The sequence below is a fragment of the Prionailurus bengalensis genome, chromosome B4, assembly GCF_016509475.1.
Source record: "Prionailurus bengalensis isolate Pbe53 chromosome B4, Fcat_Pben_1.1_paternal_pri, whole genome shotgun sequence".
Lineage (NCBI taxonomy): Eukaryota > Metazoa > Chordata > Mammalia > Carnivora > Felidae > Prionailurus > Prionailurus bengalensis.
Window position 1 is genome coordinate 43,608,546 of NC_057358.1, and position 16,895 is coordinate 43,625,440.

Genomic DNA, 16,895 nt, shown 5'->3' on the forward strand with positions numbered 1-16,895 from the left:
AAATGTGATCGCTTATTTGTAATTTTATTAAAATCCAATAGACAGAAAGATGGTCTATTAAATAGATACATAAGATGGAAACAGCTATAATTGTGTTGATCGCTTTCCTTCCCCCGTGAGGGACTTTCTCTCATCTATCAGACATCGTGAGGCTACAAGTGTGTTATAAAAGTAGGAAAAAGATGTCCAGAAATTTTCAAAGGGCAATCCATGATCCCAGAAAATGAAATAAGAATATGTATTTTTAAGTCAAACCTACAGTTCCAAAATAAGGAATTCCTCTTCTGTAGAAAGAATCCATATTCTCAAAGCTCACACTCCCAAGCAATTGAGTGAGAAAAATGGAAGTCTTTTCACTGATCTGCACACCTGTAAGAAATTAAAAAAATAGTGTGAGGGAGGATGAATTGTTTAATCTAGAATCTCAAAAGAACAAATAGCTTAGGGGATATGTGCAAACTTCTATACAGAGAATTACATTCTTGTTCTACATTGAAAGGAAAGCGTAGGTGCTTTGGAGTATGTTTCAGAATGCTCTGTATCTATCTGGTTATAATATACATCAAACTTAATAACATAATTAATGTGAAAATGTTTGGACCAGAAGCAGGAGAAAATGCTTTTAATTTCTTTCTTGTGACCATTCTACTCAGTTCTGGCTTGTAACTCCTTTTATAGCAGAGAATGTCACAGACATCTCTTGAGAGAAGGCTTTCACTTCCTTTAAATCTTTCTTTAGCCTGTCAAGATAACTATGCTTTTAGGCTTTTCCCAGATAAGAAAAATATCTGAAGGCAAAGTAAATAGGAATGGATTGTGATAAGCGGAGGTAAACATACCTAGCTAAGTTACAATGCGACAAATACCCATAACAAATGCCATCACGCTATTGATCAAGTGTGTTTATACAAAGCACTTTATAAATAATATTATCTCACTCATTTTTAAGCAACAAAAATAGCAATTGAATCTGGCTTTCTCCACTCCAAATTAAATTCGACTTTCCTCTTTTTCTTTGTTATTCTTTTAACAATGATTTATTGAGCACTCATGTGCCATCTTGTAAATTTCTCAATGATATTTTATACCCGCAAATGTCTCCATTTGTATTAAATCAGAAGTTGACAAACTTCGGTGAAGAGGACCTCACAATTATTATTCTAAGCTTGTGAACCATAAGCTACACAACTTTGGTATTTTAGCTGTTAAGCAAGGTAAACGAATGGGGTCGTGTTCTAGTAAACTTTACATAAAGAAGCGTGGAGCTGGGTTTGACATTCTAGCTGTAGATTGTGAACTTTTGTATTAAATCAAAGCTCAGACCCGGTCAATTGGTTATCAACTGATTTGCCCAAAATTAAAAAGAGTGCCTACTTTATTAGCTTAGCTTGCTACTTCAGAAGAAATCTCTGTCTGATTGATGCAGGCACAGAAGTAGATACAAACCTGTAACATTTACATAATAAGTTTATTTTAAACATTACGAGGAAAATCTTTTTTCAGAAGCAACCTTCAAGTCGACCTATTGGTAAATGTGCTCCACTTTACTATGTGGAACAATTATTGATCTCTGTTTGGTGAATCTTGCTTACTAGATACACTTCTCCCTAGGAAGCTGCATATACCCCCCAGGTTGCCCATAAAACATGACCATTACCTGTCCCAAATTCCGTAACTGTGACAGCGGTTTGAAATGACATGAAAAATCCTGTGCGGTAGAGTTGGAAGACTTTCGTATTCACAATTTGAGTCACACAACCGTTTCTCAACTGAAAAATGAAGAGAAGGTATAATGAAAAGATTAGGGATTCAAAAGTCTTAAAGGGATAGAGACTTTTAGCACAGATTTCTACCTTCCCCCACCACCCCATGGTTTCATCTCACAAACTTGTTGAAGTGACCAAGAATTCCAAAAGAAGGGCTGGGAGTCCACCAGCAATTACAACAAGTGAAGGAGGTAATGTGTATTTTACAGACTTCAGGGATATTTTACCGACAACAATGTAGATGGCAATAAATTAAAGATGAGAATCCTATTTTAAGAATTAGAGATTAAAATCATCTTGAGTCTTCAAGTGTGTCACACAAGAACTCTTTTTAAGGTAAATTGTTATTTAAAATGAAGAACAAATCTATAGATGATCTTTCATTGGTGACATCAGGAACGAGAGAAACGTAGATCTACTTATATTTTAAAATGAACGGTACTGGGGCGCCTGGGTGGCCCAGTCGGTTAAGCGTCCGACTTCAGCTCAGGTCACGATCTCGCGGTATGTGAGTTCGAACCCCGCGTCGGGCTCTGTGCTGACTGCTCAGAGACTGGAGCCTGTTTCAGATTCTGTGTCTCCCTCTCTCTCTGACCCTCCCCCGTTCATGCTCTGTCTCTCTCTGTCTCAAAAATAAATAAACGTTAAAAAAAAATTTAAAAATAAATGATTTAGGGGCGCCTGGGTGGCTCAGTAGGTTGGACATCCTCCTTTGGCTCAGGTCATGATCTCATGGCTCATGAGTTCGAGCCCCTCATCAGGCTCTGTGCTAACCGCTTAGAACCTGGAGCCTGCTTCAGATTCTGTGTCTCCTTCTCTCTTTGTTCCCACCCCACCTGTGCCATGTCCCTCTGTCTGTCTCTCTCAAATATAAGAAATAAAACATAAAAAAAATTTTAAAAAATAAATGATTTAGGAACAAAAAAATAATATCAGAAAGGAAATAATAAAACAAAAGTCAGAGGAAGTCCAACAAAACAGAATAACCTTTTACGAGCACTGTTTAGAATAAAGAGGGAGACCAAAGTTGTGTAAGATTAGATGCTAATACAACTTAGTATCCATTTAGAAGAAAACGAAATGTGTTATTTTACAACATAATAAAAACTATGTTGATTAGAGAAATTTTTAAAATGTTAAAATCACGCTTAGATAGCTACACGTACAACATGGTGGTAGGTGAGAACTTTTTCTAAGGCTGAGAACCTGTAAACATCAGGAACTTTGGTATTTCAAAAATAACACAATCGAAGTCAATATTTAAATAACAGACTTGAAAAAATATTTGCTTAGGGGATAGAGGGCAATATTTATACTAAAAGAAAGTTTCAGTTTCACACAAACAGGGAAAACAAGGATCATTAAGAATTCTTGAAAGAACAAATTCAAACTCACAACAAAAATATGAAAATACACTCAAATGCACAAATAATACCAATGAAAGCAAAAGAAACTTCTTTCAAAATGGCAACATTTTAAAACCTGCTATATATATTGCCGGCAGTAACTTGGGAACAATAGTCCTCTCACACATTGCTGACAGGAATTCAAATGCTTAAAATTTTTTTTGACAATATTTTTTAAATGAAAAATTGTGTGTGATTATATCTATCTATCTACCTATCTATCATCTACGTTGATTCATGAAACCCATGTGAAGGAATCTGTATGAAATACATAAAACCACTGATATAGAAAGATAGTTTTAGCATATTATTTATTGCTATATTTGTCACACTGGGGAGCAAAAAGCCATTCGCGGAGAGAACACCCATCACTTGGTAAAATGACTAAATTACATTAAAATCACACTACGGAAAACTGCACTGCTGATATGGAAGAATTCGACTCAGCCTTTCTCTGCCTGCAATTCTTATCTACAGGAGTTCTGCTTGTCTTTAGCAAATCTCGATATTTACCAATTGATGTTCATCAATTTGGAGAGTAACTTCAGGACAATCAGGCTTAAATTATAAACTGAAATATAGGCAAATCTCATTTTCGAGGTCCTAAGTTGATCCTCAAATAAATGGACAGGATTGTTTACTGAGATTAGCAGGTAGATACTCTGAATCGCAGGTGTGTGCGAATGAACTTTTTTCACAAGGACAATTCTAGATTGCATGGTGGGTCCTATCAGGGATTTGTTAATTTAACAGATGACTAATGATTCCATATGGGAAGACCAGAGAGATCATCTAGACGGTATATAAAACAAGAAAACTGGGGCGCCTGGGTGGCTTAGTCAGTTGAGCGTCTGACTTCGGCTCAGGTCACGATCTCACTGTCCGTGAGTTCGAGCCCCGCGTCTGGAGCCTGTTTCGGATTCTGTGTCTCCCTCTCTCTCTGACCCTCCCCCGTTCATGCTCTGTCTCTCCCTGTCTCAAAAATAAATAAAACGTTAAAAAAAAAATTAAAAAAAAAACAAGAAAACCAATAAGGTTTTTCAAATTTAAAAATTCTATGAATCCATAGGTGGGTAACCATTTACATGACCTAGAGAAAGAGACTATTGGTGGACTATTGGTGGACGTTGTATTTGCTCCTTATTCTTCACCTTATCTAGCTGCAGCCTCCATTACCCACAAAATGAAAATAATGTTTTTAAGTCCCTTTTATAAACGGAATTGTAGGGGCCAAGGGCAGGTTCCCCCCAAACATGCCATGTGGGCATATCGATATTTTATTTTATTTTATCATTTAATTTCATTTTATTTTAATTTCATTTTATTATTTTATTTTATATGTTTACTTATTGAGAAAGAGAGAGAGAGAAGGGGAGGGATAGAGAGAGAGGGAGAAAGCATTCAAAGTAGGGTCCATGCTGTCAGCACAGAGCCTGATGTGGGCTCGATCTCACGGCCATGAGATCGTGACCTGAGTCAAAATCAAAAGTCGGACACTTAACTTACTGAGCCACCCAGGCGCCCCAAGGCATATTGATTATTTTACATAAAAGTTACTTAAGAAAGAGCCGGTGCAAGGACACTTAGATCCTCCTTGGTCCCCCTGAAACAAGGGAAAAAAACTCCCAGGTGAAAGGCACCCTCACTGCACTAAAAAGTAAAAAGACATCCTTACCACCAGAGACAGGGACTCTAAAGCCAAGAAAGCTCTAGAAAAAAAAAAAAAAACAAAAAACCCCAAAAAAACCTTGTTGGTTTTTTTCTAATCTACCTCGACCCAATTAATTAATTAGTACCAATTAATTAATACTACCAATTAATACTACCAATTAATACTACCAATACCACCAATTAATTAGTAATTAATTCTTTACTAATTAAAGCTTACAAACACCTGTTTTCTTTGTCCTGTCAATTCCTCACAAATTTATTGTCCCTCTGTCAAGAAGTATAAAAGCCACTTGCCTTGGTCATCTTTTTGGACCTCAATTTCATTATGGGACCGCTGTATGTACCTAATAAAATTTTGGGTTTTTTTTTCTCCTGTTAACCTGCTTCATGTAAACTTAATTCTATTTAGTCCAGGGGAAGACTTTAAAGGGGAGAGGGAGGATTTTTCCTTCTCTACAGAATCGAAGAAAGAATAATAATGAAATATAATGATAATGACAATAATAATAATGATCTGTACCTGCGCAATAAATTGTTCACATATTTCATTGTTGTTGTTCTCACAGTTCTCGGAGGAAAAGAATTTTCTGCACACCCGGATTTGAGCTTTTCCTTGCACTGGCTGGCCATAGGTGTACCTGGTAGGAGAAAGTGTCGTGACAGTTATAGATGAACAATACCATGGGCCTCTTTTATGGGCTTTTTCAGAAATTGTATATGAAATCCAGAACGTATGGCTACCCCAATGACGGAATATCTATTAGCAATCATCATCTATTAGTGCTATCTTCCCCACAGAATTTGAATTCAATTAGGCATGTGATCTGTTATGAGGATTCGGCTGCCTTTTTAAAAATCAAACTCAAGGGGTGCCGGGTTGGCTCAGTTGATACAGCATGTGTCGGCTGATCTCGGCACTGTGAGTTCAAGCCCCACGTTGGGCACAGAGCTTACTTAAAAGAAAACAAAAATCAAATTCAGGGAAATGTAGAACCTAAAGTCTCAGCAAAAGGGATTTAATGATCGCATCGAGTTTTTTAAATTACATTTTAGCCTGATAGAAATATTATAAAATTTGCAGCACCATTTTTTTTAGCAGAAAATATATATGGATCTAAATAACATGTGGATTATTAGGATCTTTTTTTTTTTAAGTTTATTTATATTTTGAGAGAGGCAGAGATAGTGCAAGTAAGGGAGGGGCAGAGAGAGGGAGACAGAGAATCCCAAGCGGGCTCTGCACTGTCATCTTGGAGCCCGATGTGGGGCTTGAACTCAAGAAACCGTGAGATCATGACCTGAGCCGAAACCAAGAGTCAGAGGCTTAACCGACCGAGCCACCCAGGCGCTCCTGGATTATTTAGGATCTTAAAATACTTCCAGATCAATACTTAAAAAAATTTTTTTAATATTTATTTGTTTTTGAGAGAGAGAGAGAGAGACAGAGTGCGAGCAGGGGAGGGGCAGAGAGAGAAGGAGAGACAGAACCTGAAGCAGGCTCCAGGCTCTGAGCGGTCAGCCCAGAGACCGACACTGGTCTGTGACTCACGAACCGGAAGAGTATCACCTGAGCCAAAGTTGGACACTTAACCTACTGAGCCACCCAGGCACCCCCAGATCAATACTTTAAACGACAATTCTCATTGTACATCCAACAAATGTAGCAGGTATGAAGATTGGCATAAACAGATAAATTTTGATCAAAAGTATGTCTTGTGGGGTGAGATTAAATAAATATCTCATTTTCTCCTAAAACACACAAAAAACCACAACACAAGGTGGGTTTTTTTTTTTAATTTCAATCAAAGGCAAATACAGTTGATTTGATATTTTTTTGTTATTTGAGGATTGCTTCATTTAGAAAAACATAGCACCTGTGAAATTAGTAAGTAGTAAAACTGAAAATAAGTAATCAATGATAATATTTTTTTTCTAATTGTTGGGCACTATTATGTATCTGGTGGTTACACAGATGATCTAATTTATTTTTTAAGCGATGCTGAGACGTAGGCGTATAATGTCATTGTGCCGATTAGTGAACTGAGGTCAAGCAACTCACCTACGTTGTAAGATACGGAATTGAAATTCAAACTCTGATCTTCCTCCCTTCCCACAGTCCGGGCTCTTCCACTAAGTTGCTTTTCTCTCCCTACTTAAAAATTGTCAATGCTTCTGAGAATTCGATTCGAGCCAAATCGCTAAAATCATCCGTGAGCTTTAAAGATGAATTACATATAACACAGCGGCAAGACTCCGATCTGGCCACAGGTGACACACCTGAACATATCTTATTATTGCTTCTTACTGTCTTTTGCTTACAAAATAAAACTCTCATTGTCGTATTTTCTAGGGGTTAACACATGCCTGTGAAATATGTAGCTTAAATGCTCGTACAGATCAGAAAGAATAAATATTTTCCCTTTGTGATTTGAAAAGCTTTTGGTGGATACTAATGCGGTTTATTAAGGTGTCTTTGCCTATAGGTGCGTTTTCTTCCCTGTTTGCTAAAAGGGGGCCGTTTGCCGAAATACCCTGGCTTGCTGTTGTTTTCTCAAGTTAAGTGCCAGGGAGTCCTGAAGAAACAAGGCACAGACGTAGTGCGTGCGACCTGAAGTAGGCAACTCATGCATGGATGTTCACTCCTAGACATACTGATTTTATTCATCCTGTTCCTGTAACCTGCCCAGAAATATTTCTGTAGCCACGAGAGCTTCTGTCTCAACTGCCTGGTCCTGTTGCAGGGCATCATGATTGCTGATAACTGAATACCATGTCATGTCAAATCTAAATGAAAGGTAACATTCAAGAAGTTTTTGAGAACTCCCAATTCTGTATCAACAGTTAGTTTAGCAAGTCTCCTATGAAGGCGATACTTGATAAATACTTTGGCTCTCCCGATATCTGTGTCGTACTTTTTTTTTTAGCATACCCCTGGGCAAATAAATTATAGGTATTAATCCCACTGACAATTCTGGCTTGTGTGGGATTTTATGAGTGAAACTAGTTTAGAAGCCTGGATTTTTTGAAGCTTATTTGATTACCTCCTTATTTTTAACACACATATCTACATCTTTCATATATTACGTTTATGAAATTCTATCACGTGTCAGCTACTCTTCACGGAGACAAGAAAATATTCGTACAGTTGTGCTAGAGTCCAAAGAACATTGTAGATACTGTCAGCCTTTCACCCAATATAGCTTTAAAGTACCTTGACTCTGCTCAAGAATATTTTGAAAGTCAAAATCTACTTTGAAATCCTCTGAAAATGCTCTAAAGCAAACTATTTCCATGTCGCCAATTAAATAAAAAGTTGGAACAAATATGTCATATGTTAAAGTTTTTAATTGTTTATATAAATTATAACAGAGGTCTTGGTTAGAAGAGTACTTCTGAAGTCAAATAGTATTGGTCTAAATCCTAAGTCGACTATCAAAAGGCGCCATTACTGTTGATAAATTATTTCAGTTCTCTGTGTCTTGTTATCTTTCTTTTTCTAAAACAAAGATGATAATAGCTCCTATCACATAGCATGGGGGTAAGAATATAATAAGGGCAATGCTCAGCACAGAAATTGGCATTCAATAAATATTAACTATATTAATTATTAGTAGAAATTTGAGAAAAGGCATCATACTCTTAAAAATGTAAAAGGCATTCGAAATAATCTCCCAAAAAGAAAACTAAAATTTCTCAAATCGTACAGGATTTTTTTTTTCACGCGAGGAGGATTCAAATTAATTCTAATTGTTAAAAATACCTTTTTTCCCAAAAAAAAAGAAAAAAAATACCTTTTTTCCCACTATGACATTTTGAAGAGTTTCTTTTTTATTTAAAATGAAAATATCAATGATGGTGAAGATTCAGTGAGGCTGGTACTTCTATATCAGCTGCTGGAACTTTACACTGAGGCAACGTATTTAGTGAGTAATATGGCAATCAAAAAACTAAAAGAATATTATACATTCTGTCTTGACAATTCCAGTTCTGGACATCTTTCTTCAGTACATCGTTTTTAATTCAGAAGATACTTCTTATACACTTATACACAAAGACATATACTATAATAGTATGGAAAAAAGCTGAATAGCCTCCATGTTATATAATAAAGAAGAGTTAATTTGGTATGGCCACATAGAGTTATGTTTATGCAGCAAGGAATTGGAATTCGTAAAAGATGAGCTGAATATGAAGACGTGTTTTCTTAATTATAGTGTATAGAAAAGGATGATTGCAGTTGATGAATATGAAAAGATTCATACAAGACTAGAAGAAAATACCTTACAAGGTAAATGGCAGTCGGCAGAATTAATTACAGGTAATTTCTTATGGTTTTCTTTGTTTTTAAAATATTTTACAATGAGAATTCACTCTTTCTCTAACAATCTTAAAGGAAGCATATAAATAAAGGTACATGGTTAATCTCATTTCTCAGTCTTTCTGAGCTCTATATTGACCGTTGGAGTCAAATCTCCTGAATACTTACTTAGCACATACATTCACTTGGAATTCATTATCCGAAATAGTTACTGTTCGTGGTGCACTGACCTTAACTTCAAACCTGGGCAACACTGGAAACAAAAAGAAATAGACTTCAGCCCCTGCCATCACTGGTGAGAAAAACTTATGGCAATCATGTAACTAATCATGTAACTGGGTAGGTTTCTGTGCACAACATTTTCCTATGTATGCATCTCGATAGCCCACATTTCAACTGCCCCCAATTCTGTGTGTGGCACCAGGAAGTGATAGGGCCTTTCCTTTATCTTCCCTGTTCTCAGACCTTCACATGTTATTTATCGTAATCATTTAGATCGTCTTAGAAGATTGTCTGGATTCTAGAAGATGAGACATTTCCCAGGTAGGAAGGTCGGGGGTTAGAATAAGGATACGGGGCAAGAAGGAAGGATGATAAAGCCGAAAACCCCAAGAAAGGAAAATGGCAGAAAATCAAATCAAGCCTCACCTAAATCTTTTGGCTAAATCTAACATAAACATTGTTTTGTTCAGCCCTTTGAACTCTTCCTTTATAAGGAAACAACCATAAGTAGTAATTCATTACCATATCTATCAACAGTAAATTGGTGTGTCAGTGTCCTTCCTGATTTTTCTTTCACGATAATAGAGTAATCTCCAAATATTGGTTCTGAAATCAGTTGGAATGAGAGTTGGGTAATGTTTTGAAAGGAGGTCACATTTTGCCACTGAAAAATCCTATTGTGTTGAGGATCCTAGAAATAAAGAAGAAATAAAATTAGAGGTCATGAAGAGTATTATCCTTTCCTTCTTTATTCTGAGTACCTTCTATAGTGATTGGAAGTAAAGAAAACTACCATTTTATTGCACTAATATCTCGCACTGTAACAATAACATAACTTCCTCGGGTATACAAATTCAATATTACAGCATGTCTCTGTGAAGCCCCAAAAGGATAAGAACAACAATCTCTAACTATTGCTTTGGACTTTTGTCTTTCTGAACCAGAGTTCCATAGTTAACAAGTTTAAAACACAGGGGCGGGGCGCCTGGGTGGCTCAGTCGGTTGAGCCGCCGGCCGGCTTCGGCTCAGGTCATGATCTCACAGTCTGTGAGTTCGAGCCCCGCGTCGGGCTCTGGGCTGACCTCTCAGAGCCTGGAGCCTGTTTCAGATTCTGTGTCTCCCTCTCTCTGCCCCTCCCCCGTTCATGCTCTGTCTCTCTCTGTCTCAAAAATAAATAAACGTTAAAAAAAATTAAAAAATAAATAAAACACAGGGGCGCCTGGGTGGCTCAGTCGGTTAAGCATCTGACTTCGGCTCAGGTCATATTCTCACTGCGCGTGAGTTCGAGCCCCTTGCCGGGCCCTGTGTTACAGCTCAGAGCCTGGAGCCTGCTTCAGATTCTGTCTCTGTCTCTCTGCCCCTCTCCTGCTCACACTCTGTCTCACTCTCTCTCTCAAATATAAAATTAAACACAAAAAAAATTAAAAAAAAAAAAAACAAACGCAACGTGCCTGCTCCAGAGTAGTGCTTTCCACGGTAGAGTGGACCCACTCCAACAGATGCATAAGGAGGGATTTCTTCTAGCAAATACTTCTATTTGTCACTGGTGTTTATTTAGTCTATAAATAAACTGGTTATGAATTTACACGCTGCATGCAAGAGCTGTTTAATGGGAGTTCTACATTTTCTCCTTTATTTGTTTTTAGCACATTGCATCTTATGTGAGCCTGCTTCCATAAGCCTATTTAAAGATATCAACCAGTTGTGATTAAAGAATTCCTGATAAAAAGATTTCTACAAAGAAACAAAAACATTATTTACTACTCCCTTAATTTAATTTTTTTTTTCTTTCCTCTACAAGAAACCCTAGAAAACTAAATTAATTTTCCAGGCTTCCTTTCAGTAAGGATTGTCCCTATGACCAATGTAACCAAGTTGGCCAATGAAATGACCAATGTAACCAGCTTGGCCAATGAAATGTAAGCAGAAGTCACCGAGTAGACATTATTTCTAAAAGAATCAGATGCGGCTGGACTTGAGAATAAAACAACACACTGAGGCCAGCAGAGAGGTTAAGTAGCAGAAGCCCGGATCCTTCGTAATATTATGTTGTTCTTGTCCCAACCTTAAAGTGCCTGCACTCAGACTTAGTGGTTTGTGAAAACAATAAAGCTTTTACTCATTTAAACCAATGTTGGTTAAGCTTTCTGTTGCTTTCAGTGGAACACTAGCTGTGAAGGTAACTGTGAAGGTAGAATCCTAGTGTTCACACTAGGATGTGAAGATAATGCTATTTACAGATTACGAATGATGCGGAAAACGTGAAAATGGCTGACTTGATATTTATCCTACTGGAAGGATGAGCTATTTGCCACCCACGTAAGAAGGAATTCGTATTATAAAGACAAAATTATATTATATATATATTATATATATATACAAAATTATATTATATATCGTATTATAAAGACAAAAAAATTCGTATTATAAAGACAATTTGGAATATTTATATACATATATAATGACAATGAACCTAGATCCTAGTGTATTAACATTTGATTTTTTTTTTAATCTTTATTTATTTTGAGAGAGAGAGAGTGTGAGCAGGGAAGGAGCTGAGGGGAGGGAGACACTGAATCCGAAGCAGGTTCCAGGCCCTGAGCTGTCAGCACAGAGCCCGACGGGGGGCTCAAACTCACGAACCACGAGATCATGACCTGAGCCGAAGTCAGACGCTTAGGCAACTGAGCCACCCAGGCACCCCTCAGTATGTTAACATTTAGACTTAGTTAATAGTAATAATACATATTGCACGTAGAAATTAAAGTACATATGTTGGAGTTGATGGACACAAAAGATTTACTGCCAGACTTAAGATCTGAAATTAAGTCACACTCTACTGCACTAGAGCTTTGAACTGTAGAAGAAGACTCCATTAACTATTTTCTGAAAGCAAAGGGTCCATTTTGTAATAATATCACCGACTCGATTTCGCATCTTTAGGTGTTTGTGTTTTCTATTTCCTTAAAATAAGATATGGTGAAATTAACATTGAGAAGGGCCAGTAGCCAAAATGACTCCATTAACTATTTTCTGAAAGCAAAGGGCCCATTTTGTAATAATATCACCGACTCGATTTCGCATCTTTAGGTGTTTGTGTTTTCTATTTCCTTAAAATAAGATATGGTGAAATTAACATTGAGAAGGGCCAGTAGCCAACATGAAGCAATTTTAAACATAAACCTCCCTTAGAAGGAGCCCAATCTTTCATTTTCTGTGGAAATCCATTACGGCATTTGCCACACAGGATCAATACCAAAGTGGCAGCTTTTTATTTACATCTTCGGCTGATGCCTTACATTGTAAGTAGATAAAGATTTCTCTTCCCCTTATTTCAGTTCCCTTACTTTCTAACTACACGTCATGAAAACTACACACACACGCACACACACACACACACACACACGCACATCCTTATTTATCTGAATCTTCAAAATAATGAGTGTGATAAAGCAGATCGCTTACCTGAAGTGTGATCAACGGATACTGAAAAGAAAAAAAATGCAGGTTAATATTGTAACAGTGCTTTTTTTTTGTTTTTTTTTTTTTTTTTTTGCCAGATATTGCATTGTTAAGATCGTCTGGCTTCGTGTTGAGACGGCCTTAAGTTTCGCAGAAGACCAAGTTTCCACAGCTAAGCGTGCCAAGGAAACCCCAAATGTGAGAGATCCTGAACCTCATCAGGGAAGTGGAAAGCAGGTTCCACGCAACCCATTTTTTCCCCCTTATGTGATGAAAAGCCCTAAAGAAGTACAAACTAACTCCCAATAAAGACAAGTTCTAAATTTGGGGGTCAGCATTAAAACTCCACCTGTACAGTATTCCATGTTAGAATCAATTTCCGTACTTATGCAAAGCCTCCTGGTGACACTTTAGATGGCAATGGATTTGTTTACTTTGCTTCGATTTCATTGTACCGGTAGAAATTAATGAACTCACCAATTCCTCAACAGGTCTGAACTGGGTATCCAGCGTCACGATGCGAATTTGAACTAAAAGAAAAGAGGAAGAAGGGATGAATGCTTGTAAATAGACATAGCAATTAATTGTCTTGCTGTCACGGAATGCTGCCCTGTGTCCCCTAGCTCTGATGTGACCCTTTGAAACTTGGGTCCTATTTGGAAAGAGCTCTCGTTACACATTTGTAATTCCTCTGTTGACTGTTGACGATGCTCTATTATTACCAAAGCTGCTACCACCAACTGGAAAGTTTTGCCCTAAATGGCCCACAGGAACACCTTAAAAACTGGTGCCTCGGGGCACCTGCGTGGCTCAGTCAGTTGAGCATCTATCTGACTTTCGATTTTGCCTCAGGTCATGATCTCAAGGTTTATGAGTTCAAGCCCCACATCGGGCTCTGCACTGACAGTGTGGAGCCCGCTTCGGAATCTCTCTCCCTCTCTCTGACCCTCCCCGGCTTCCACACGTGTGCACATGCACGCACGTGCTTTCTCTCTCTCTCAAAATAAATAAACGTTATAAAAAATTGGTGCCAGAATTAATTGTAGAAAGAAAAATGTGAAGTATGTATAATAGAAGTTAAACATAATTTTCCGGAAAAGGATAGTAACGTTGGCAAACATTAAATTAATTTTAGCAGAATTCCAGAAAGATCATTTTAACTACCTTTATATACATAACTGTCATTATAACATTTTAATAAGTACAGAGAGAATATAATGCAGGAAAAAAAATCTCACTACAGGAATTCTGTTTTAATTCTTTTATTTCTTTTCAAACTAAATCATACAAATATGTAATATTAGAAGAAAATACATAGATGCTGTCATCCAACCCCCTAATTTTACAAATGAGAAAGCTAAAGATCTCAACGAGCAGAATTTCCTTGGCGAAATCCAATAATTTATTGGTACGGCCAAAACAAAAACCACCCCAGTTCAGAATCCTAGTTTGGTGTTCTTTCCGCCGCCTTTTACTTACCACAATACTAAAGAAAATAGAAGAACTCTGCTTAGGTTATCAGATTAGTGATTATTTCTACTGGCACGAATAATAATAATAATAATAAGGAGTCTTTGTGCTAGGTCCTATTTTACATTGACTGTCCCATTTTATTCTCACACTATTTCCGGAAGGGAGGCATTTTTATTCCCTCCATTCTATGGATGAAAAGACTGAGTCTACACAGAGATTTACTTAGCTGGCCCAACTGGTAAGTTATGGAGCAAGAAGTGAAACCAAACATTTTGCATCCCAGGCTCGTATCCATTTTATTACGAAAGTCTGTCACTAGAACTTTTAAACTTTTAAAGTGGCATGCACGAGTTTAAGAAGCAAAGCATTCAGTTCCTGGGGCTGGAGGGCACTGTTACGTAACTGACCTAGGCGGCCAGTAGAAATTCGAGAAATCCGTGATCCCATAACATTCAGAATAAACTTAAGGCTGACATTCACACGTTCAGGGTGCTCTAAATTTGAGGAATGTGTTCCTGAGGCCAGTGAAACAAAGGAAACAAGAACACTGACTTACCCTTCTGTCCAGGTTTATAGATGGGCTTATCTGTCTGCACAAAGGTTACGGTCTCCTCTGAAGCGAGTGCTACGGACCTCCTCTCGAAGATTTTAAGAGTCTCTCCCTTAGCCCGCAATGTCACAAAGGCCAACGGCTCAGAAGACTTTTGAGACACCTGTTCATGTTAAAGAGCAGAGAATGGGAAAACGAGTTGTAGACATTGAGCTGGTAAACAAGGTCTTAAATTGGCTTCTCAGGCCGTGAGCTTCTAGAGAGGACCTTATGTCTTAAAGGGAGAGTCGGAGACCACTTTTTACAATTGCTTTAGTTAGCATGAGGACTGTTTCTGACAAACTTATTTTTACGTCTGCTAGCCCTCTATTTTCTGTGTGTGTGTGTGTGTGTGTGTTGCCCTCACTGTCGATCTTGCTTCTTTTTACCTGTATTTTCTTTCCTCATATTGTTAAACGGTTCTATCCAAAGGGCAGTGATTGTGCTTGATTATCACTGCCTATGAAAGAATAATGGCAGTATTTCACAGGTTTTGTTGCATGGGTAAATTTTCCTTTTGTTTCTTGCCTCTCAGGAAGTCTCTGATCCCATTCCCTAGCTTCCACATTGCATCCAAAATCAAGGTTTGTTATCTCTCTAAAAGCAATGCTTTAATGCTTACTTGTTTTTGAGAGAGCACAAGTTGGGGAAGGGGCAGAGAGAGGGGGACAGAGGGTCCCAAGCAGGCTCTGCGCTGACGGGAGCGAACCTGATGTGGGGCTCGAACTCCCGAACCATGAGATCATGATCTCCGAGCCGAAGTCAGACGTTAAACCGCCGGAGCCGCTCAGGGACCCCTCTCTAAAAATAATTTTTCAGGAATAATTTCCTCACCCCCGCTGAAGCTCGGAAACGGCAAGTTCAGTGCCTCACCTTGAAATCTGCACAAGCGTAGAAGTTATCGTCGTCCACAGACTGGTCAAAAATCGTGGTGTTGTATCCATCATATTCTAGGACAACACTCAAGGATACAGATTCGTTAAGGTTTGAAAGGTGGAGACAAGCCTTGTCTGTAGAATGACTCTGCATCACGGAGGACACCCATAGGATATATTGCCTGTGCAAAGAAAGTAACCAAGGCTTTAAACAAGTGTAGCAGAAATGCAGAACACGCATAAGGAACAATTTTAACGTATTGCAATGTTTCTGAAACATTTTTCATAGCATTGGGATAAACTTGAGTATGTAGAGAGAGGCATCTTAAGAAAAAGGTCCTAATTCCCTCATACGCTTGTTTAAAATTTATAAGGCAAACCAGCACTCAGTCTCAGAAGTTGAAACGGTCAAGTAGAATCATATTTTAACACAGCACGCATTTCCCCCTGTCACTTTGCCAGGACTCAGGGTAAGAATACAGAGTATACATTTTCTTACGGTTCTGAAGCCACAGAAACAGTAAAATGAAGCAAGAAGGCGCTCAGAAAAATGGTGGGCACCATTTTATCCCAGTGTCTGAACAATAAAGACTTCAAGGTAAATATTCAATCTCTCTCTCTCTCTCTTTTCTTCTTATTCGATGTTAGCTGGTCCAATTATCCACTTTCTTTTCTTCCTTCCACTCTGCCTTTCCCTGTACGTTGTTGCTTTTATAGTCAGGCACGACGAAGGATCAGTTACTTTTTGGAACAAGTCACCTGGGACCCATCAATCACACGTAGAATAGCCTCTCCCATTACTTCTGGAGCAAGGAGGGGCGTGTTATCGCTTTATATATAAAACTTCCTTCTTAAGTTCATTGGATGCTGCTCTGTTTTTGGAATCAGCAGCACAGGTTGGACAGGAAGCAAGAGAAAACAAAGAAAACAGTTGTGCAACACTTAAGAGCTCATTCATCTAATTTAGCACTTCCCTCCCAGGGCTGACCGCAGTATCAGAAAGCGTTGATAGATAGGAATTAGCACTGGGCAGAAAAATACCTCTCCAAAAAGCTGTTATCATTCTGATTGCCAAAAGGTACATTTTTTAAGCTGCTGAGAAAAGTAGCAATA

At 38.1% G+C, this 16,895-nt stretch overlaps 1 protein-coding gene across 1 annotated transcript in view; it reads right to left on the reverse strand.

Annotated features, from left to right (window-relative positions):
* The window catches only part of LOC122472424 (ovostatin homolog 2-like), a 56,444-nt gene extending 39,883 nt beyond the window's left edge, over positions 1-16,561 (reverse strand). The window contains exons 1-10 of the mRNA XM_043561946.1: positions 16,282-16,561; positions 15,781-15,964; positions 14,875-15,031; positions 13,323-13,375; positions 12,849-12,869; positions 9,906-10,074; positions 9,330-9,414; positions 5,364-5,481; positions 1,658-1,769; positions 260-369 (exon numbers count right to left, since the gene is read on the reverse strand). Of these exons, the coding sequence (XP_043417881.1) occupies positions 260-369; positions 1,658-1,769; positions 5,364-5,481; positions 9,330-9,414; positions 9,906-10,074; positions 12,849-12,869; positions 13,323-13,375; positions 14,875-15,031; positions 15,781-15,964; positions 16,282-16,346 (1,074 nt within the window). The 5' untranslated portion in view covers positions 16,347-16,561. The remainder of the gene's footprint in view (positions 1-259; positions 370-1,657; positions 1,770-5,363; positions 5,482-9,329; positions 9,415-9,905; positions 10,075-12,848; positions 12,870-13,322; positions 13,376-14,874; positions 15,032-15,780; positions 15,965-16,281) is intronic.
* Between the last annotated feature and the right edge of the window lie 334 nt (positions 16,562-16,895).